Here is a 22,942-nt window from a genome sequence, read left to right on the forward strand (position 1 = left end):
GCTTCGCACTACGTTACTACTGGCTAAAAATATATTGCTTCTGTTGCTGCGGATTTTGCGTCCTCTACACTACATGATTGGGGCTCTGGGAGGGATTTTAAAGAAAGTGTTTCACAAAATCACAAGTCTAACGCGCAATCCCTCGGCGGGCAGTTGAAATCACGTCAAAGTGGAAAAGGTTCAAAAAGGGTGAGGAATACCTCATCACTCATCAGTCTCTGCTCAGGTCAGAACTGAAAAACATCGCACTTGAGATAGAAAAAGAAATCGAGAGAAAAAATGTTTAGATCGAAAAAGGATCTCTTTTCCTAGAAATGAAATATCTACCACACAAAAAATCTCATCACTCAGTCACCTCATCTCTAAATATTTTCAGTGCTGAAATCCGAAATAACCCCTTTCTGAAAACGTACATTTTCAAATTTATTCCGGTGAAGACTACACCATAGATTTGACTTCCACTTTTATAGATTTGTATGTGATTGTGAAAAATCTCACAATGAAAAACCAAGTGCAGCGGAAGGGTTATCCTTTGAAAATTGTGTACTACACAATTTGTTTAGACAAATAAGTGTCTACATAAATGAATCGGTGTTGAGCACAAGCAACAATCTTTCAAACTATGCAAGCTACGTATAATTCATGCTGATGACTCCAGAGTTTTATAAGAAATTAGAGGCTTAGCCATTGGATATGAATATAGAGGGACATTGACCCTACCAATATACTTAGAGTCGCAACAACTTGTGATTCACACTTGGTTGGGAAAAGAAATCATGAATTATTTGCTATGCCTCAATGGCTACATCTCATTGTTAAGATTTTTGTAAAGCTACAACTTGCCCCGTCCAATTTTATTTTAAGCGAAGTAGTTGCTACTGCACCTGATACAACAGTCTCTCTCATCTCGGCAATACTTCTTGTACGAAAATAAAAGGTTATGAGTTGTGTTGCTTTGACAATTGAAAAATTAAGAACTAGCGGAAATTATGTTAAACTGCTCGTTCGTATACAATCACGAATCAACTATGCATTACTACGGGTTCACGCACCTACACCCACTCTTCATTCATCAACGGCAAAATTCCTTCAAAAGTTGCTTTGGCTTTTGTAAAAAGTGCTAGCGCAATTGGATCATGGACAAATTCTCCATAAAAATTTGAAAAGTTTGGAGTTTCATCTCTTGTATGTACTAAATAAAAAACAGTTTTTTAAACTGAAACTAAGGAGCGATATTAAAACTTAAAACGAACAGAAATTACTCCATATATGAAAGGAACTGTTCCCTCCTCAACGCCCCGCTCTTTACGCTAAAGTCTGACTCTTTCTCTCAACTTTACTTTTCAAAACAGTAAAAAACTTCAGCGTAACGAGCGGGGCGTTGAGGAGGGAACAGCCCCTTCCATAAATGGAGTAATTTCTGTTCGTTTTAAGTTTTAATATCGCTCCTTACTTTCAGTTGAAAAACCTGTTTTTTATTTAATTTGTGAACATTTTTGAATTAATGCATGTTTTGATTTTGGCTCTCCACACACGAATAACAAAACGAAATTTGCATATTAATTTATTTATATGGCTAAATGGGCTTTCTCATAGTTTTGGTTGGACGATTTTTAGAAAAAAGGAGCGGAGGAGTAGGCCTAGTTACCCTCCAATTTTTTGATTATTTAAAAAGGCAACTAGAACTTTAAATTTTTTTACGAACGTATTTATTAGTAAAAATATATATTTTATATATATTTTTTCGATCCTCTTGGCCTACCGTATGCATTCTATAAGCCTCACATCAAAAAATTTTCTTGAGCAAAGTGAAAAATCTATTTTCCAAAATTGGATCTGAGTGCAAGATTTGTTTACCCAAAAGCTGTGGTTTTTATCCACTACTATATTTATTTTTCGATGTCGTGGGAATACTTACAGTGAGTTTCTCACCATTTATGTTGACAATCCTCGATTGAACGTTCTAGTTTAAAATACCCTTTCTTACCTGTATAATATAAGTTTCAGTGCCGTAAGAGTGAAATTGTCCGATGCATACAAACATAATGGAGATGTGTAAAACATTTTTTAGTGTTGACTGTCTGAATTCCAAAAAGAAACTGACTTACGATTGACAAAATTAATGTCTTCTAGGAGGAGGAGTAATCGTGTGACGTCACATATAAAGTCAATAAAACCTGTTTAGACGGGACTTTTTTTTAAATATCGATTCATTTGTTGTTTGAATCTAGGTAGTGTTCAAAAGCCAATCCACAATATCTTTTTTTTTTCTTTTGATTAGTATGTCAAAAAATGAATTAATGCACCTGATCCACAATGTAAAGGTTTCATACAGTAGTCCAAAGATAGAGAATCATTTTCCATCATATTATTAAGCAATCTTTGAGAGAATCTGTCCACTTTATTCTGTTCACTTTATTCGTTTTAAATTTTTACTCTCACTGCCAATTTTAGACCAAGAAAGAATGAACATTCTTTCTACCTTCTCATCGCTAGTAAAAAATCCAAGAAGAAAAATATGTGAAATAGTAACAAACTCACTCCTTTTTTATATATTGATTCAGATAATTGTCTTCAGTATATATCCCTACCGCGTTTAATTGGTCTTTAATCTTTGTATATGTATTATTTTCACTTTTGCTGCAAAACATAACTGTGCTTCCATCTTGAATTTACTCAATCATATTACATATGATGCAAACATATCGCCCGATTCTAGAGTTAACCGACAACCCCCTGTAATTTCTATTGCTATGTTACGTACTCTAGGTTTCATTTCACCATTGCCAGGGCCCTCTAGTTTCAAAAGTCTAAAAGTATCCTTTACTAATGAATATTCCAAGAATACTATCCTCAATTTTGACATTTTGGACTCCTTCAATACTGAGGTAAATGAACCGTAATATCTTACAAGTCACGTGTCGTTGACCTTCAAAACCTGTTTTTGACGGATTATAAAGGACCAAAACAAGTCACGCAAGATTACTTTATGCTCATAAGTAAATATTGGACCAAGATCATTTTACAACCGGGGCTTCCCCACTTGACTAGCTGACCTTGGATATTTTTCCCACATCCTCAGGTTTTTAAACACTTAACATTACAATCAAAGAAAAAACTATGACGTAAGATCTACTTTTGCATGATAATACCTACCGACATCTTGACTAGTGGGCCCTGAAGGTTTTTCCTTCCTCGCCCTTTTAGGTTTTTTTAACATTTAATATAGCAATAAAAAAGACATCCCCTGTCTTGTCACCCTCAACGCCTATTACGTAACAAGCTTAGGTGTCATGAAGAAAATCGATATGACCTGTGTCTTGAATAAAATAGTATCACCTGCGTCCTAAGAGAATCGTCGTTTAACTTCTTTGTGATAAACGGTGAAGTAGAAAAGAGTAGTGGCTATGGGCGCGCTCAAATAGATTGACACCTAACTACTCTTTTGATGAATAATGTATCAATTCTCCAGCCGAAAAATTTGGCGACGAATAAAAATTAAAACGAATAATCAAGTTGGACTTAAAACGAACGGCTAGCGCTCCATAAACCTTCCAAATGCAAGGACACCGTTTGCGCTTTGCCTAAAACAAGATATGGTTTAAAAGTTTGGTCTCAAAGGTGTCTAGAGCAAAATCTTGAGGGGGGGGGCAATGTGATAAAGGTACCAATAATTGACCAAATTGACAAGTTTATTTAAAAAAGAGTGAAAACGAAAAAAATACACGGAATGAAGGTGCGAGAAAAAAATCTTGGGAGGGGACGCGGTCCCTCCCCTCTGCCCCCTATATCCGCCAATATCTCATCTTTTGCAATAATTTAAACATATTGGCTATTAATAAATCAAAATTTCCAGAGACTTCCGGTGATGAATATCAGTATGTGTTTATACATTAGTTCAACTTTCATCAAATCTTTTCAGTAATGTTGTTTATTAATATGATTTTTTTTCTTTCTTTGTTGTTGTTTTTGATTTTCTGGCAAATTAAAACCACACTATTCAAAATATATATCGTTTTCAATGAAATTAAAGTGACATCCAAGATGTTTTGAGGTTTTGAGAGGGAGGGAAGAGGACAGAGAACACCGTTTAAGACAAAGTTGACTATGCTGCAGAGAGATATATACTATGTTTTGATTTGTTTTTAGCTGTAACAGTTTTAAGCAAACAAAACTAATAAACAATTAAACATTTCACATCGATTGTTGAGGTTTGAGATGCCAGCCGATTTGTCATATTTGACAGTTTTATTTATTATGATTTTACGTTAACTTGAATCTGTAATTACATTGTTGGCATTTGATTTGAGATACATGTATACGGCATACAGGACGAAAGCTAGTTTTTGATAGTCAGCTGCCTGAAAGTAGCTCAAGGAATCGATCCTTTCCCCCACATTTCCTTGTTGTTCTATGCGCATTGGTATTTCTAAACTAGGGAATCATTACGTTTTTACGTCAGACCGATCCATTCCTTGGTGGATTAGGGAGTGGAACTTTTGACAATTTCTAAGCTTTGCCCGGTGCTATGCAAAAGTAGTCATGCTTTTGAAAAAGGATAATTTTGACAGGTAGATTGACCTTCAGCATGAATATCTTAGCTAGTAAAGTAAGGCTTTAAGTTGGTAATATATTTATCTCTTATTCAACATGCTGCAGAATATCCATGGACCAAGCTCAATTTTCTGATTTCTACTTTGTTTGTCCTAGTAACTAACAAAGAGTTATTCTACATTTCAGGGGTTGTGCCTCAGCCCAGAGTGTTTGGGTCCACCCACCATTAAATTCTACATTTCCTTACATGTCAAATTAAATCAAATAAGAGTTTCCTGGTGATAATTTTTTCGTTCTTTGATAAAGTTTAAAATTCTAGAAACTTTTTCTAAACTGATCTCAAAGGGAGGATCAACTGGGCAATGTGGATCAGGAAGAGGGCGGGGGTTAAAGAGGAAAAGCCCTTTTCATATACGGAGTAATTTCACTTCGTTTTAAGTTTTAATGTCGCTCCTTACTTTCGGTTAAAAAAAACTTGTTTTGTTTATTTAATTTCTGAACGTTTTTGAATTAATGCAAGTTTTGATTTTGGTTCTCTGCACATAAATAATGAAAACGAAATTTGCATACTAATTTTTTTTTGGCTAAATGGCTTTCTCATAGTTTTAATCGGAGGATTTTGAGAAAAAGGAGCGGGGGAGGAGCCCTAGTTGCCCTCCAATTTTTTGATTACTTAAAAAGGCAACTAGAACTTTTAATTTTTTACGAAAGTTTCCGTTAGTAAAAAATATACGTAATTTACGAATTAACTTACTTAACGAACTTGAATTATCGTATGTTATTATTACGTATATGAGGGGGTTCACCCCCTCGTCAATACCTCGCTCTTTCCACTAAAACTTGAATTTTGTCCCAATTCCTTAAGAATGACCCCTGAATCACAAAGGCCGTAGAATAAATATTTGAAATTACTGAAAATACTTTAGCGTAAAGAGTGAGGTATTACGAGGAGGTGAACCCCTTATATGCGTAATAATTTCTGTTCGTTTAAATTTTAATGCTGTTCCTTGCTTTCATTTGAAAAAACTTTTCTTGTTTATTTTTTCATTGATTTTTTTTTAAATAATAATAGAAAGTCCTGCGCCCCCTTCATTGAAATTATCTTCCCCCATGACAAATTCCTCCATGAAAAGATCCTCCTACATAACCCCCTCAACTTCTCCCCCCCCAAAACAAAACAAAATCCCCAGAAAACGTCAGTACAGTTCCCAATAGCCATTCGTATATGTAAACAACGGTCAAAGTTTGTAAATTGCAGTCCCTTCCACGGGGACAGTGGGGGAGTAAGTCGTCCTCGAAGACATAGTTATGAGGTTTTTCGACTATGGTGAACAAAATGGCTATTTCAAAATTTCGATCCGGTGACTTTGGGGAAAAAATGAGCGTGGGAGGGGGCCTAGGTGCCCTCCATTTTCTTGGTCGCTTAAAAAGGGCACTATAACTTTTAATTTCTGTTAGAATGAGCCCTCTCGCGACTTTCTAGGACCACTGAGTCGATACGATCACCCCTGGAAAAAAAAACACGCATCCGTGATCTGGCAAAAAATGCGAAATTCCATATTGTTGTAGATAGGAGCTTGAAACTTCTACACTTGGGTTCTCTGATATGCTGAATCTGATGGTGTGATTTTCGTTAAGATTGTATTACTTTTACAGGGTGTTTCCCCATATTTTCTAAAATAAGGCAAATTTTCTCAGGCTCGTAACTTTTGATTGGTAAGACTAAACTTGAGGAAATCTATATATTTAAAATAAGCATTGAAATGCAATTCTTTTGAAGTAAATATTGGTATTAAAATTCCGTTTTTTAGAGTTTCGGTTACTATTGAGCCGGGTCGCTCCTTACTACAGTTCGTTACCACGAACTGCTTGATAGCAATGGCACGTCAAAGATTACAAAATGATTATAAAAGTTAGATTATATATTTAAAATATTACGCCCCTAAAATTTCTGCGACCAGGGCAGTGCCCCTTCTGCCCCCCCCCATAAAGTTGCCTCTGGATTGGCTACCAATGACATTGTGTTGTTATTTGTGAGAAATCTTCCGCACTTTTATGCGAGTCCCTTATATTTGGAAAAATTTGGACAGGTGCGAGGCTGATTCGCGAAACCGTTATGCCATTCCTTCTTCTTTTTTTACAAATTTCCTAATATTGCTATGCATTGCTTAAAATTATCACCGTATTCAGAGTTTGAAACGCTGACAGGTAACGTGATGATAGCTGTGCCATATCAAGTAGGTCTTCAAGAATGTTGAATTTACGAATATTTGCGAAGAGTCATCACTTCCGGCTTGTTAGATTCGTGCCCACTGGGTTATCAAATTATTAAGAGAAAAAAGAAGCGGTTCATCACTTTCTGTGGTTAAGATGTATGTTGCCTTTCTTGTATTTCTTTTACAAAGTTCGGCTGCACTTTACTCTGAGTACGGCAATTTGTGCTTGGGGCCTCGATTGATATTTTTTTACGGCACTTGGTATTTACCAAGTGACATATAGCGATCGCAAATTCTGTCGGTCTGTTTGTCCCAGTTTTGCTAGTTTAGGCACCTCCAGATAAGTTAGGACAATGAAATTTGGGAGGCGTATCAGGGACCAGACCAGATTAAATTAGAAATAATCGTTTCCCCGATTTGACCATCTGCGGGGGAGTGATGGGACGGGTAATTCGGAAAAAAAATGAGGTATCTTAAACTTACGAATGGGTGATCAAATCTTAATGAAATTTGATATTTAGAGGGATATCGTGTCTCAAAATTCTTATTTTAAATTCCGACCGGATCCGGTGTCATTTGGGGAGTTGGAGGTGGAAACCTAAAATCTTGGGAAACGTTTAGAGTGGAGGGATTGGGATAAAACTTGGTGGGAAGATTAAGCATAAGTCCTAAATACGTGATTGGCATAACCAGATCGGATCCGCTTTCTTTGGGGGGGGAGGGGTGATTCTGAAGAATTAGAAAAAATGAGGTATTTTTGACTTACGAAGGAGTGATCGGATCTTAATGAAATTTCATATTTAGAAGGACCTCGTAACTCAGATCTCTTTAGTCAAATCCTGACCGGATCCAGTGCCATTGGGAGGAGTTTGGGGCGAGGGAACCGGAAATCTGGGAAAACACTTAGAGTGAAGAGTTCAGGATGAAACTTGGTGAGAAGGATAAGCACAAGTCCAAAATACATGACTAACATAACCGGACCGGATCCGCTCTCTTTGGGGGAGTTGGGGGGGCAATATTTGTAACTACGAACGGATGATCAGATCTTAGTGAAATTTGATATCTAGAAGGATCTTGTGCTTCAGAACTCTTATTACAAATTCCGACCAGATTCGGTGACATTGGGGGGAGTTGGAGGGGGAAACCCAAAATCTTGGAAAAGTAAAAATTGAGGTATCTTTATCTTACGAATGGGTGATCGGATCTAAATTAAACTTCATATATAGATAGAACCTATGTATTAGATGCTCCATTTTCAAATCGGATCCCGGATACAGGGGGTTTGGAGGGGGGAAACAGAAATCATCGAAACCGGAAATCTTGGAAAACACTTGAATTGGAGAAATCGGAATGAAACTTGATGGGAAGAATAAGCAGAAGTTCTAGATACGTGATTGACATAATTGTAACGGATCCGCTCTCTTTTGGGGAGTTGGGGGGATTTCCAGTGCTTTGGCGAATTAGGAGCTTCTGGGCGTTCTAGGACGAGGAAAATGGGTAAGCCTGTCAGGGACCTGCACAAATTGACTTGATAACAGTCGTTTCCCCGATTCGACCATCTGGGGGGCTGGAGAGAGTGGAGAAATTGAAAAAATTAGGTATTTTTAACTTACGAATGGATGATCGGATCTTAATGAAATTTTATATTTAGAAGAACCCCGTGTCTTAGACCTTTCATTTTTAATTCTGACCGTATCTGGTTATATTGGGGGGAGTTGGAGGGGGAAACGGGAAATCTTGGAAAACGCTTAGAATGGAGAGATCGGGATAAAACTTGGTGGGAATAATAAGCACAAGTCCTAGATACGTGATTGACATAATCGGAATGAATCTGCTCTTTTTGGGGGAGTTGGGGTGAGGGGGTATTAATTCGGAAAAATTCAAAAAATTGAGGTATTTTTAACTTACGAACGGGTGACCGGATCTCCATGACATTTGATATTTAGAAGGAACTTATGTCTCAGAGATCTTATTTTAAATCCCAACCGGATTTGTTGACACTGGGGTGAGTTGGAGGGGGATACCGGAAATCTTGGAAAACGCTTAGAGTGGAGAGATCAGGATGAGACTTGGTGGGTAGAATAAGCAAATGTCGTAGGTACATGATTGACGTAACCGGACTGTATCCGCTGTCTTTTGGGGAGATAGGGGGGTCCAGTGCTTTGGTGATTTCGGTGCTTCTGGACGTGTTAGCTTGATAAAATTGGCTGCTGCGTCAGGGACCTGCACAAATTGACTTGATAAAGTGGTTTTCCCCGATTTGACCATCTGGGGGGCTGAAGGGAGAGGAAAAATTTAGAAAAAATAGGTATATTTAACTTACGAGTGGGTGAACGGATCTTAATGAATTTTGATATTTAGAAGGACCTCGTGTCTCAGAGCTCTTATTTAAATCCTGATCGGCATTAAGCCTCTGATTTTCCTTTTAAATCAATCTGTTGATTTTTAAAATTTTCCTAAAGCTCATGCCATACGAGCTCTTGGCTCTTGGCTCTTCTTACCTCGTCACAAGTGCTTTATGAGCTCTTAGCTCTTGTTTTATTTATTTATTATTGTTTTCCTGCCCCAGATACCCAAAATCATTAGCAGAAGTTCATGTGTACCTTCCTTATATGAATACAGACAAAGATAATCCAACAGTTCGTGGAGCGACTCGCGCCAATAGTAACCAAAAATCTAAAAATATGAATTTTGATACCAATTAATACATTGAAAGACTTGGGTTTTTATGCCAGATTTCAAATATATTAAGTTCATTAACTTTAATGTTCGACATCAAACGCCCGAGCCTGAGATAAGTTGCGTGATTTTCGAAAAATGGAAGAAAAACACACCCAAAAATGCAGGTGATCATAATGAAAATCATAGTAATAGATACAGCGTGTTAGAGCACCCTACTGTGGAGGTTTCAAGGTCCTATCTGCAAAATGTTGAATTTTGCATAATCTCCCCCCTCCAGAAGTAAAGTCACAAATGCGTGTTAGTTTTTTTTCTGTTTGTTTTCCCCAGATTTGACTGTATGGAACGGATGGTCCTAGAAGATCGAAAGATGCCTCATTCGAACGATGATCAAAAAGATTGCGCCTTGGGGAAAGTGGTGTTTTCTGTCATTTTGTGGTACCAAACTGCGATTTTGCCCCGTGGAGGACCACGTTACTATTGACTATAAATTCTTTGACAGCCAACCGGTTCAAAAGTGTCAAAAGAAACTACATATTAAGCTTCCCAGTTGCGGAGGAAGTAATGCCGTACGGTTGCACATTCGTTCCTGAAATGTTACGAAGTCTATACAGGTTAAGGGACATAAAGAGTGGAGAACCTCCCTATGTATACGTATTAGACATGTCCATTGTTTTTTTTTTTTTTTTTTTTTTTTTTTTTTTTTTTTTTATGAACAAGACTTGATGCCTTTTTGAAAAAGTTCTTCATTCAAACCATTGTGTGCTTATTTGGAAAGAGGAGCTCTGCCAATTTTAAATTTTCTTGGTTCCGACTTAAAGTTTGGCTCATTTTTTTTAAGTAAAATGTTAAAAAGAATACTTCAGACGAATACTTAAAGGTACTTCAGACGAGAAAACCTGATGCACGACTAGTGGATGCGATCTCGATTTCAACGGATGAACTTAAGAGTGTATCCAGGGTTGTTGCTGGGGGTATTTTTGTCAGTGGGAGGGGGGTTTACAAAAAATGCAACATTTTTTTGCCTTTCTTATGTTTCACGTGTCAGACAAATATTTTATAGGGAGGGGGGGGGTCAAACCCAGTATCCGCTCAACCGAATCTGTTGATTTTTGAATTAAAATGAAATATTTGTGGGCATCAAGTCATGGCTAATAGTAGAAAAAGCCAAAACAGATAGTCCAATTGAGTGAGAAGAAAAACCTGGCATTCCCCCCCCCTTATTAGGATTGTATAAAAAGGTGAGTTAACAAATGAACTAACCTCCTTTTTATACAATCCTAATAAGGGGGGGGATAATATAATCATTATCCCCCCCAAAATATATATATATATATATATATATATATATATATATATATATATATATATATATATATATATATATATATATATATATATACATTGGCTAGTGACGTCTGAGGTCGATACCACACCAATACCACGGGGAGCAATTACTCGAATTTCCAAGTCATAGCCTGTTATGTCTGTGCACTTCCATCATAAGGCAGATATTCCACAATGGCTACGAATACTGGCAGTTCGAGCAAAGGGGACACTCGTTTATCTCCATGAATGCAAATAAAGATGATAGCCATAGTTAAGTGGTAAACGCATTAAAGGCCCAAGGCTGTAGAATCTTAGCAACCCTATTTCAATGCAGTAAACAACAAGAGCTAAGAGCTCATATGGCACTTGTGACGAGGCGAGAAGAGCGAAGAGCCAAGAGCTTATATGGTATGAGCTCTAACAAAATTTTAAGAATCAATAGATTGATTTAAAAGGAAAATCAGAGGCTTGATGCCGGTCAGGATTTAAAATAAGAGCTCTGAGTCACGATGTCCTTCTAAATATCAAAATTCATTAAGATCCGATCACCCACTCGTAAGTTATAAATACCTAATTTGTTTTAATTTTACCTCTCTCTTTAGCCCCCCAGATGGTTGAATCTAGGAAAACGACTTTATCAAGTCAATTTGTGCAGCTCCCTGACACGCCTACTAATTTTCATCGTCCTAGCACGTCCAGAAGCACCAAACTCGCCAAATCACTGAACCCCTCCCCCAAGCTCTCCCAAAGAGAGCGAATCCGGTACAGTTACGCCAATCACGAATCAAGGACATTTGCTTATTCTATCCACCAAGCTTCATCCCGATTCCTCCACTCCAAGTGTTTTCCAAGATTTCCCGCTTCAATTCCCCCTAATGTCAAAAGATCTGGTCGGGATTTAAAATAAGAGCTCTGAGACATAAATTCCTTCTAAATATCAAATTTCATTAAGATCCGATCACCTATTCGTAAGATAAAAATACCCCAATTTTCACGTTTTCCAAGAATTCCGTTTTCTCCCTTCAACTCTCCCCAATGTCACAGGATATGGTCAGAATTTAAAATTAGAGCTTTAAAGCACAAGATCCTTCTAAATATCCAATTTCATTAAGATCTGGTCACCTTTTTTAAGTTACAAATACCTCATTTTTCCAAATTACCCCCCCCCCCCCAACTCCACAAAAGAGAGCAGATCCGGTCCGGTTATGTCAGTCACGTGTCTTAGACAGGTTTTTATTCTTCCCATGCAGTTTCATCCTGATCTCTCCGCTATAAGTTTTTTCTAAGATTTCCGGCCCCCCCCCCCTAATGACGCTGGATCCGGTTGAGATTTAAAATAAGAGATCTGAGTTACGAGGTCCTTCTAAGTATGAAGTTTCATGAAGATCCGATCACTCCTTCGTAAGTTAAAAATACGTAATTTTTTCTAATTTTTCAGAATTAACCCCCCCCCACAATAGAGCGGATCCGTTCCAATTATGTAAATCACGTATCTAAGACTTCTGCTTATTTTTCCCACCAAGTTTCATCCCGATCCCTCCAATCTAAGCGTTTTCCATGATTTTAGGTTTCCCCACCCCAAACTCCCCCTGATGTCACCAGATCCGGTTGGGATTTTAAATAAGGGCTTTGAGACAGGATATCCTTCTAAATATCGAATTTCATTGAGATCCAATCACCCGTTCGTAAGTTAAAAATACCTTTTTTTTAATTTTCAGAATTAACCCCCCCCCCCCCAACTACCCCAAAGAGAGCGGATCCGTTCCGGTTATGTCAATCATGTATCTAGGGCTTGTGCTTATTTTTCCCACCAAGTTTCATCCATATACCTCCACTCTAAGTGTTTTCCAAAATTTTAGGTTTCCCCCTCCCAATTCCCCCCCCCCCAGTGTCACCAGATCCGGTTGGGACTTAAAGCAACAGCTCTGATACACGATATCCTTCCAAACATCAAATTTCATTATGATCTGATCAACCGTTTGTAAGTTAAATATACTTCATTTTTCCCGAATTGACGGGCCCCCCACTCCCTCCCCCAGATGATCAAATCGGGAAAACGACTATTTCTAATTTAATCTGGTCCGGTCCCTGATACGCCTGCCAAATTTCATCGTCCTAGCTTACCTGGAAGTGCCTAAAGTAGCAAAACCGGGACCGACAGACCGACAGAATTTACGATTGCTATATGTCACTTGGTTAATACCAAGTGCCATAAAAAACTGATCCTTGAATTTACTTATCTATAATAAGTTATCTATAATATTTAATTACTTATTTAAGCTATTGGATGAATAAATAAATAAAAATAAATAACATTTTCCTATTTTGTCAGAATTAATATTTCATGAGCTGGATCTATTGTTTGGAGAATCCTCCTAGTTTCCTCTTAATGCTAAAGTTTGACTCTTTCTCACAACTCTGCTTTTTAAAACAATAAAAAACTTTAGAGTAAAGAGCGTGGCGTTGAGGAGGGGATAACCCCTTTAATATAGGGAATAATTTCTCTTCGTTTTATTTTTCAATGTCGCTCCTTACTTGCAGTTAAAAAACTTGTTTTATTTATTTAATTTATGTTTGGATGAGAATAAAAACAATTCTTCTTAAAAAAAAGAGATTTAGGGACTCATTGGGTGGTGATCAAAGCAAAAGTTTTGAACTTAGCGGAAAGGAGGAGGTACTTCGCCGGTCTGTCGGGCTTGCTCGGTCTGTGATGTGCTTTTAGTCGTAGTGATTAATTTGCAGAATTTTTTTTCCTGAAAGGAATTGTAAAACAAGAATTATATGAGGAAAGCTGCTTTAAAAAAATGTACATGTTTTGACGCATTCATCTTTTCCGTTTCTTGCTTGCTAAGCGTATCTGCTGTGGTTTCCTAAGGCATTTTGGAAGTATGCTCATGAATTAGTCGGGTCATATAATCGGTTTTTGGGTTTAGGTATGGGTGACGTCACTCAACTTGTCTCTACCTGAGCAACAGTTAGTTACGAAAAGGGTTTCGACAGACTTCGTGTTTTGATATTATTGTGTCGAAGAAGTAATTTATTTTTTCTATTTATTGGTTATTCTCAAGTAATGGGGTAAGTTTTTCGTATCTTGATTAAGCCAAATCGAAATTCATATTGGAAGGTAAAAATTAGATGGGACAAAGAAAAATCTAACTACCAATAGATTTTCTATTATGTACTCTATCCGAATATAATAATTGCTGCTGTCACAATTGCTTTCGGGCTCTCCCCCTCCTAATGGGGCCAGATATAGCCTTGGGGTTTTACAAAGTTTTTTTTGTTCCTATGTATTATACCAAACACTCAAGAAGTTAAGTTAGGTTAATCATAATTAAATATACCAAAACATGATGAAAACACAATTCTTTAGTTGATATAATAATAATAGAATTTGGGCTATATATTTGCACATTTGGGGAGGGGGGGTATAGTAACCTAACCTTACCCCAACCCCCTAATTTGCAAACACGTAGCCCAAATTAAACAAGTCCAATGCATTGTGACACCCGCCATTTGTCTTTGTGGCTGTGAAACCGGTTGTCTCAGATCTAACATTCAGCAAACTTACTAAATGTGTGTGTTACAATACATAAATAGACCACCAATTTTTTTCAAATTGGCTTTATTTGACATTATGAACCACTGGGTAAAATTGTAGCACAGCCCATTTCCAGAAGAAACATGCTAATAAAACAAAAATAGTACCATTAGATTCTTTGTTTTGTGCTCTTTCCGAATATAAAGGTCGTTTTTCTGACTTTGCACCCCCCGCCCCTTATGGCCCCAGATTTATACCTAGAGCATTAAAAAAAACTGTAAAATCCTTACTTTATAATATCCACCGTGTTTATATTGATAAGATTGTTGGTAATTAGGCATGTTTCCTTTGATAGTGGCACACCACTAATTATTACAGTTCAAATAGCCTAATATTATTTTTATTCAATAGGCCTATTGTAATCAATCACAGGAGAAACTAAATTTATCGAGTTGAGACTGTAAAGGCCCGTTTTAACCGATGATCCATGACGTGTCACAAGATTAAAACATGGTATTTGTGTCTTATAGCCACCACACTCAAGATCTTTTATCGCGAACATGAGACAATTACTGGCTTTCATGGTCTTTATACCAGACAGTATTAGCTTCGGCTCGGTGGGAAACTACATTGTAGCTATATTTTAGTTAAATATTAGTTCGTATTTTGGTTAGGTTAGATTAGTTTAGATTATGTATTTAATATAATAAGGTCTGGGCGACCCCTCTTCCATAATTCTTTGTTGTAGTTTTCATAATTTTGTTGATAAAGTATTCTATTTTCATCATATTTTCTTTATTTCATTTGTATTAATCAAACTTCACTTCTCGGCATAACTTGAGTGTGGTGGCGATAAGACACAAGTACCTAAAATTATTATTAGGGCTATATGTAGAACCATCAAGGGGAGGGAGGTGGGTTCATAGTCAAAATCCCACATATGATATTTGGAACGAGTATACAATAAGGGATCTACCAGTGCTCCTTTAATTTTATTAAGATGTTTCCTTCTTTGGAGCCGCCAAACTGGAATGTTAACTTCCATCTTGTTTACAATAGAACTGATTAAGGCCAAATCCAATTAAATCAACCCTGTGTTTAATATAGCTTATTGCAATTGACGAGGCAATTAAAAAAAATAAGGACTAGTAAATTATTACCCATGGCTGCAGAAAATTTCCTGAAAAAAATATGGAGCCGTTTTCGAGAAAAAATACATGAATGCATAAACGAGTTGAGGAAAGGCAGCCTCCTTCACATACAGAATATTTTCTTTTGGTTTTGAATTTTAATGTCGCTCTTTAATTCCATTTGAAAACTTGTTTTTGAATTTAATCTATTCTAGAATGAACAGCTGAACCAGTTTCTTAATTTGGTTTTTGACAAAACGAGTATACACAGTTGTGCAAGAATCGGTAAAAAAAGGAAAAAGAAAAAAAGGAGGGTCATATGTATCATTCTTAAATCGCTGGATGAAGAAATGGAAGTTCATTTAACTTATGTTTCTGAACATACTGAATTCAGTAATGAACATTGGCTCTCCAGAACTATCCATGTTGAAGATGGCTTGTTTTGTCACAGCACAGCACCACCATTGGCCATAATCAAAGTTTGCGTGACAAGAGTTTTTTTTTTACTTAAGATGTACGAACAGTTGCCCTTTTTTGGTTTCTGTCGCAAAGGCTAGTAGAACTAACAATTCAGTTTTAACAGAGTCTTCGGTCAAATTTCTATGACAGACCCTTTGAAGTGATGACAAAAAACAAAACAAAAATGGAGACATAAAATCTGCTTCATACAAGCTTTTTACCTTTGAGTCATAAAGCCTAAGGGAAAAAGTTTTCAAGTACGACAAATCCAATAATCTTCGTTGTTCTGGGCGAGACCACCTCTTAGGAGGTTTCGCCTCCTCAAAAATATGGAAATTTTGTTTAAACTAGACACATGCGAAGATATGGCATAGGGCAATATTTGCTGCCTTTTTCAGACGAGAATTTGCAAAATGCGCGGTGCGGACAATAAACTGAAACCTAACGGGAAAAAAGTAAAACTGAAGTCGAATTTTTTCTCTTGGTTCATGACTCAATATATCACTTCTTATGTTTTAATTGTATTCGTATAAATGAAACCGCTTCAAAAACATCCATTGACAAAATGTTCCGACTTATCCCTCTCCTTGAGACGAGCCACCGGCATATAAAAGAATGTTTACAGGGAGAGTAATCTATATGAAAATATACGGAATTTTGTGCACATTATACAGGAATTCAGAGATTCCATTGATAATATTCAGCTGCTCAAGTATCCACGTTCTCTAGAAATAAGCGACGTGGTATTTGAACTAACCAGCGCCATTTGAACCGATTGGTTATGTCAGATATAATTTCTTTTTAAATGCTTTCCAAAGAATAAGTTTTTCAAAGTACGGTAAAGAGCCTTATAAAAATCTAAAACAAGCAAAAATAAAGTCACTTAATAATTTAAAACTTAAGTGAACAGAAATTAACACTGAGTGGGGATAAAGTGGAATTTTTCAAATCGTTTTATAAAGAAAAAATGAGCAGAAATAACTATGAACGAATAAATGAATCCAAAAACGAACAAGAACTAAAATTACGAATCACTTCAAACATGAATGTAACAGATACGAACATGGATGAATAAATGAATCTTCACACAAATAATAAACAAAATGAATATGTGAATTTAAACTTAAAGGAAACATAAATTACCGTAAATAAGTTTAGAACCATCGCTCTCCTAAACTTTCCAGAGGCTGGAGCGTGATTTGTGCTCGAAACAAAAATCATTTTCAGAAAAGGGCAAATAACACTCGCCTTTATAAGCTTTAGTAGGGCAGTAGTTTTACTTTTAGATGCGGTAATTTCTGTTCGTTTTAAGTTTAAATTGAGTATTAACAACCGGGAAAAACTTGTACCTTTTTAATAACTTGCACATATTAGAAAAAAAGTGGTGATTTAATGACGGACTTTTAGATCGTGAAGTACTATCCTCGTTACATTGAATGTGTTTTAAAGCAAAATAGTTAGTACCATTTTTTCTTCATTTTTTACTGATTGATTTAAAGCTCAACGACCGAAATAACTGAAAGAAAGATGTTTCTTAGGTAGAAGTATTTTTTACGTCACAAGATGCATAATTGTTTCTTGAAATCGAGGACTCGTGAATCTTTCGACTTCTCAGTTGGTATTGATCGCATATGCAGGCAGAAATCCAATTTTGTTGTGTTGCAGTTGCCAAACCAACGCTCGAATGGAAAGACGGTCGATACTATGACATTCGTGTTCCTAAATTAGATGGTTTTCATTCAGTTGTATTTCTCGGTTTCCGCTCTCTTTTTCCTTGTGTTAATCCAGCTCTTGATCATCACAGCAATAGCAGTGCCTTTGGCCTACTTCTTTTTAAGTGACCACCACTAAAAGATTAATCAAGAGGAATGGTGAACTTTCAGTAGCATCAACCTTTTATTTATTAGTTATGTTGTCCTCAGCGTAAAATTCGTGTCGCAAGAAATTTTAACCTGTCTAACACTGGCGCTGAGAATATAATATCACAGTCACCCACCTATACCATCTACGTCTTTCCTGTGCGTTCATAATGGGTGGTTATATTACTAACTCCCAGCTGATCACTAACCTCTAGATCTGAAAATAATTGTTTGACGTTATACGGCGGGCACCTGAAGCCAAGCGACTATTTGTGATATACATTCTATGAAAATTGTATATATTTTATATAAGTCTACCCTGTTTTGTCTTACGACAGGGCAGTGAGTTTGAAGTTACAGAAAGTTTTATTTAGGAAAGGGAATAGTAAAGATACATCGGATTTTTGTTGGGGGAAGGTGTAGCCTTTCTTCTTCAGGCCTCTTCAAAAAAGTATATGCCACGTTTTTCCCTTTTTTATATGCCTTACGTCCTTCAGGCTCTTTAGCTAGTCTTCGTGAATGATTAAATATGGTTAACTTTTTATGATTCTTTACAGTCTTTTTTTTATTAACTATCCAGTTTAGATGAGAAATTAAATTTTTAAACTAATTAGCATGGTACTAATGAGAGCATCATGTTGCCAATAAGATATGCTAATTGTGGTTAAGAAGCTCAATATCTCAAAATGTGTTTCAGATAACTTTATTTTGGTGATAATTTTTTATTATCTATGAGTGATATATTACTGATCTGTTCAGAACAAGCTGGATTGACCCCTCGGCATTTTCATTTTTATAGTAGGAATTGATACTTTTCTCTTTCTTTATCTATTTATCTATCTATCCATCGCAATTGAGTCAAACATTTCTAAGAAAGACAGAGCAATAGCAATATTTCATAAGAATACTGTGTATATGGGACTTCTTTAAAATCAATCGTCTAGAGAGGGGGCATTATGTTTCAGAAAACCGATTTTCAGTTCCGGAACATTGCTCGTCTTACAATGTTTTGCACTTGTCTGAAATATTATTTGTATTACTTTTAAAATATTTGTTAATATCATATCATTGCCCTAAAAGATTAAAGGGTGCGTATGTCTCACTTTTTTCTATAATAACTTTAAAAAAAGGTCCCTAAAGTGACAAAAGGTCCCTAGTGCCGTGATTCTCAACATGGGGCCCGGGCCCCACCGGTGAGACATGACAATATTTTCGTGTGTCATTGGCAGGACGTGCAACCTTTGGCTGACTATACTGTAGAACCTTAATTAAAAAAAAAATCATGTGAATGACCTTACATTCAAATGCATTTGAGAGCAAAAAAGATACATGATAGAATTGAATGACGCTATACATTGCATGAAAGGTGTTGTATATAGAAGATATTTTCCATTAGAATAAGATTTGCCTAGATGACGAGCCCTCCTCTTGAAAAAAACTAAGTTAATTGTGTTTTAAATCTTTCCTTCAGGTGAATACACGTCTTCTTTTTCTTCGTCATAAAAAAAAGCATCTGGAATCCTAGATGGGCTCTTCTCGGCTTCCAACTGCACATTTTCACATTCATAATGCGCATAATACATATTTTGATCGTCTAGTGGGAAGTGCAGGTACTAAAGCTGTCTGTTCTCAGCAACTTAAGGCAAACCTGCCGACTGGTACGAATATGGCTCCTCCGTCTTATTCTTGTTCTCTTGTGCACAAGCTAACAAGAGTTAACACTTTAGAGCTAGGCTATTCAGTTTGTAAACTCCAAGAGTACTTGCCGTGCTTTAAAAGAGAAGTTGTTGCAAGGTTTCTTCAGAGAAGTTGCAGAGTTAACAATTCGGATCACTATGTTGCTTCCATCTGTATTCTTCTCGTCTGATTATTACTGCTAAGCTTGAATTTTGAAATAAGCCTGATCGTATTCAGACTCTTTGAACATTAGAACCAGAGCAGGAGAATTATTTCTATAAGGATTGATGTTTCTAATTACATCTCTAAGTGTGACTGAATAATTTCGAGCATGTTGTTTGCTGAAAGACTTTGCTGTCTCTGCAGCAAGACTGTCCACTTTTTCATTATGGGTGATACCCACATGGCCGGGAATATGCTGGAAAGCCACTGCTATGTTAATTTTAGATAAAGAATCAAGTAGCCTCCTTATCTCCAGCAAATATGTGTTCTTTGTATTCCATGTTATAGCTTTATAAGCTTAGCGGGAGTTTGAGAATCCGAGAAGATGACTGTATATTGTTGACAGCATTCAGTGATTCAAGTATTGCTGCCAGTTTAGTCGTCGAAACTAAGGAGTTAAGTGGAAGAGGCTTGGAATGGCCAGGGAGGTATCTGGAACTATTGCTGCCTCGTCGGGTTTATTCCACACTAGGGACCCATCAGTGTAAACAAGTAGATGATTCTTGAAATTTGTAGTTTTTTATCTTAAAAATTCAGCTCTTGGTTGTTCACGTGGGATATTCTCCTTTTAGTCCTGTATAAGCTCAAGACTAACATTTGGTGGACGAAAGTTCCTTGGAAGAGGGAAAATAAAAGAATTGACTTGAATTTTATCCATTGACCAGTTTTGACAAAGTGCTAAAAATGCTTGGCAAGATATAATCCCGATTTGATTCTGCCGCCTAGGGCTCCCAAGACAAAGACTGATAATAGGGTGTTGCTCCTCATAAGTTTGAATTCTGCTATAATAATCGACAGTGACTTTGGCTATTCTCTCGCTTATAGATATAACTCCTGCTTGTTTCCTGGTGCGTTTGGTAAAGTTTGAATAACAGCATTTAAATATTACGAGGCGGGGGGGGGTCGGGATTTTAGGAATGCCTAGGTGAGACATGATCCAAAATCTGTTGGGAACCACTGCTCTAGTGTATCTTAACGGAATATATCTAACAGTTTAAACAAGTGTTTTCCAAAACATCCAAGTTTCGTGTTAAAAAATTTATGTTTAATCTGTTAGCGACTGAAAAGTAAAACTTATTGGAGTCAAAACTATATTTATGGATGTTACTACTACTACTGCTACTAACAACTCACTGCAGCGAGCCGCTTGAGACCAACACAGCCACGCAAGCTCTTTCTCCGTCCCAATCTATTCAAAGCCTCCCTCTCTACATCCTCCCATGGGATTCCCTTTTCCCTTAAATCTTTCCTTACGATATCCTCCCACCCCATTCGGGGATGACCTGTTTTTTTGTTTGGCCCTAGACGGTTACCCGACAAGGGCGGTCTTGGACAATCGAACATCCTTCATCGGCAGAATGTGTCCTTGTCATTTCAACCTTTCTCTCATTATCGTATCCACACAGCTTACCATAAAACAATCTGATCACAGTTTTTTTTTTTTTTGCCATAGCTTTTTCTGTCATTGCCAAGACTGTCATATGACAACGTTTCATCGGTTTATTTCTGCCATCCAACTAACTGTGATAATTTTTCCTTCTCTTCGGGTAAACTGTCATTATTTTTTCTTGTCGTTGGATATACTGTCATTGCTTTTATATGTTGTGGGATAAACTGTCATTGTTATTTTTCGTCATCGGAAAAATTGTCATCGTTTTTATTTTCTAGTGGGAAAATGATCATTGATTTTTATTATCGTCGAAAAAAGTGACATATATTTGTCGTCCGACAAAGTGTCATTGTTTTTATCTGTCATAGGACAAACTTTTTTTTCTGCCACTGAATATATGGTCATTAATGACATTCTAGCGTACGTCTAACCCTTTCCCCTCTTTCGGGTGATAGGCTAGCTTACAAGATGTTTCAGTAGACATCCCAATTGGGCTCTAACACCAATTGCAAATTACAAAGCTGAGGCTAAAGCTGTTCTTGAAGTTGGGTAAAATCCCAAGGCCGGCCTTTACCCTTGAACAATGGTGATCAAGTCAGTAGTCTTGTCCCCTTAATCTAACATTTAAAGTTTTTTCTTCAAACGGGCAATTCCTACAAAGCCAACAAGCAAGTAGAGTTTTTCTCCACAAGGAAAACGATCTTATCGCTGAACAATCGGTTTTCAAAAAAGTAATCGATCGGTCTAAATACTGCATAAGGCCTAAAAAAATTTCAAATTTAGCATTAAGAAGTATTTTTTATTTCTAATGTATATTTTTCTTTCTTCAATGGTTTGTGATTAAGATGGCTCCCGAGCATAAGAGGGGATATCATTCAGTCTAAAAATTACCTTAATACAACCTAGCGGTTGTATGGTCTCACATATTGCCGGAATGTTTAAATTCCTCCTATTGAGCTATTAAAATATACTTTGAGAAGAAATCACTCTCGTGGCGATTTTCCGTAACGCACATGTTATACGTTGAGTCAGTGCCATTTGCGTTGTCGCGAGTGTTGAAGGTGAGAAAAGCCGGAAAATTTATACAGCACGACTACTACGCAACATGAGAATTAGCGCTACCTAAGCAAACTTAATACAATTCTGTAATGGCTGCTAGTTTTTTATTTATTTATTATTTAACTATCTTTAACTATCTTTATTTATCTAGTTTTTATTTAACTTGTTTTTTATTTATTTAATTTCTTATCGTTTTAAATAATGCTGGGAAATCTGGCGCGCCCTTTATGGAAAATTTCCATCCCCCCACGAAAAATTCTTCTATGGGAAGATCTTCCCACCTTAGTTCCTCTTCCTCCCCTATCAGAAATATCCCCCCTGAAAACGTATGTATACTTCCCAATAGACAATACTATATGTAAACTATGGGCAAAGTTTGTAACTCGCAGCCTTTCCCTCTGGGACTGTGGGGGATTAAGTCATCCTTAAGACATAGTTATTAGATTTTTCGACTATGCTGAACAAAATGGCTATCTCAAAATTTTGATCGGGTGACTTTGGGGAAAAATGAGCGTGGGAGGGGGCCTAGTTGCCATCAATTTTTGTCACTTGAAAATGGTGCTAGAACTTTTAATTTCCTCTCGAACGAGCCCTCTCGCGATATTCTATGACCACTGGGTTGATACAATCACCCTTAAAAAAAATAATAAACACGCATCCGTAGTCTTTCTTCTGGCCAAAAAATACAAAATTCCTCATTTTTACAGATAGGAGCTTGAAATCTCTACAGTAGGCTCTCTGACACGCTGAATCTGATGGTATCGCTTTCATTAAGATTCTATGACTTCTAGGGGGTGTTTTCCCTTTTTTTCGAAAATAAGACAAAT

At 36.8% G+C, this 22,942-nt stretch overlaps 1 protein-coding gene across 4 annotated transcripts in view; it reads left to right on the forward strand.

Moving 5' to 3' along the window:
* LOC136030209 (protein Tob1-like) overlaps window positions 1-22,942 on the forward strand; it is a 141,771-nt gene that overhangs the window by 62,488 nt on the left and 56,341 nt on the right. Inside the window, exon 1 of one of the 4 annotated variants that reach the window (XM_065708999.1) lies at window positions 4,461-4,571. The exons of 1 other annotated variant lie outside the window; for it this stretch is intronic. In XM_065708999.1, coding sequence (XP_065565071.1) covers window positions 4,543-4,571 — 29 coding nt within the window. In that variant the 5' untranslated portion in view covers window positions 4,461-4,542. Of the gene's footprint in view, window positions 1-4,460; window positions 4,610-13,705; window positions 13,854-22,942 lie in introns of those variants that run through there. 2 more of the 4 variants (XM_065709003.1, XM_065709000.1) reach the window with 2 other exon arrangements.

The sequence above is a fragment of the Artemia franciscana genome, chromosome 8 (assembly GCF_032884065.1).
Source record: "Artemia franciscana chromosome 8, ASM3288406v1, whole genome shotgun sequence".
NCBI classification, from domain to species: Eukaryota; Metazoa; Arthropoda; class Branchiopoda; order Anostraca; family Artemiidae; genus Artemia; species Artemia franciscana.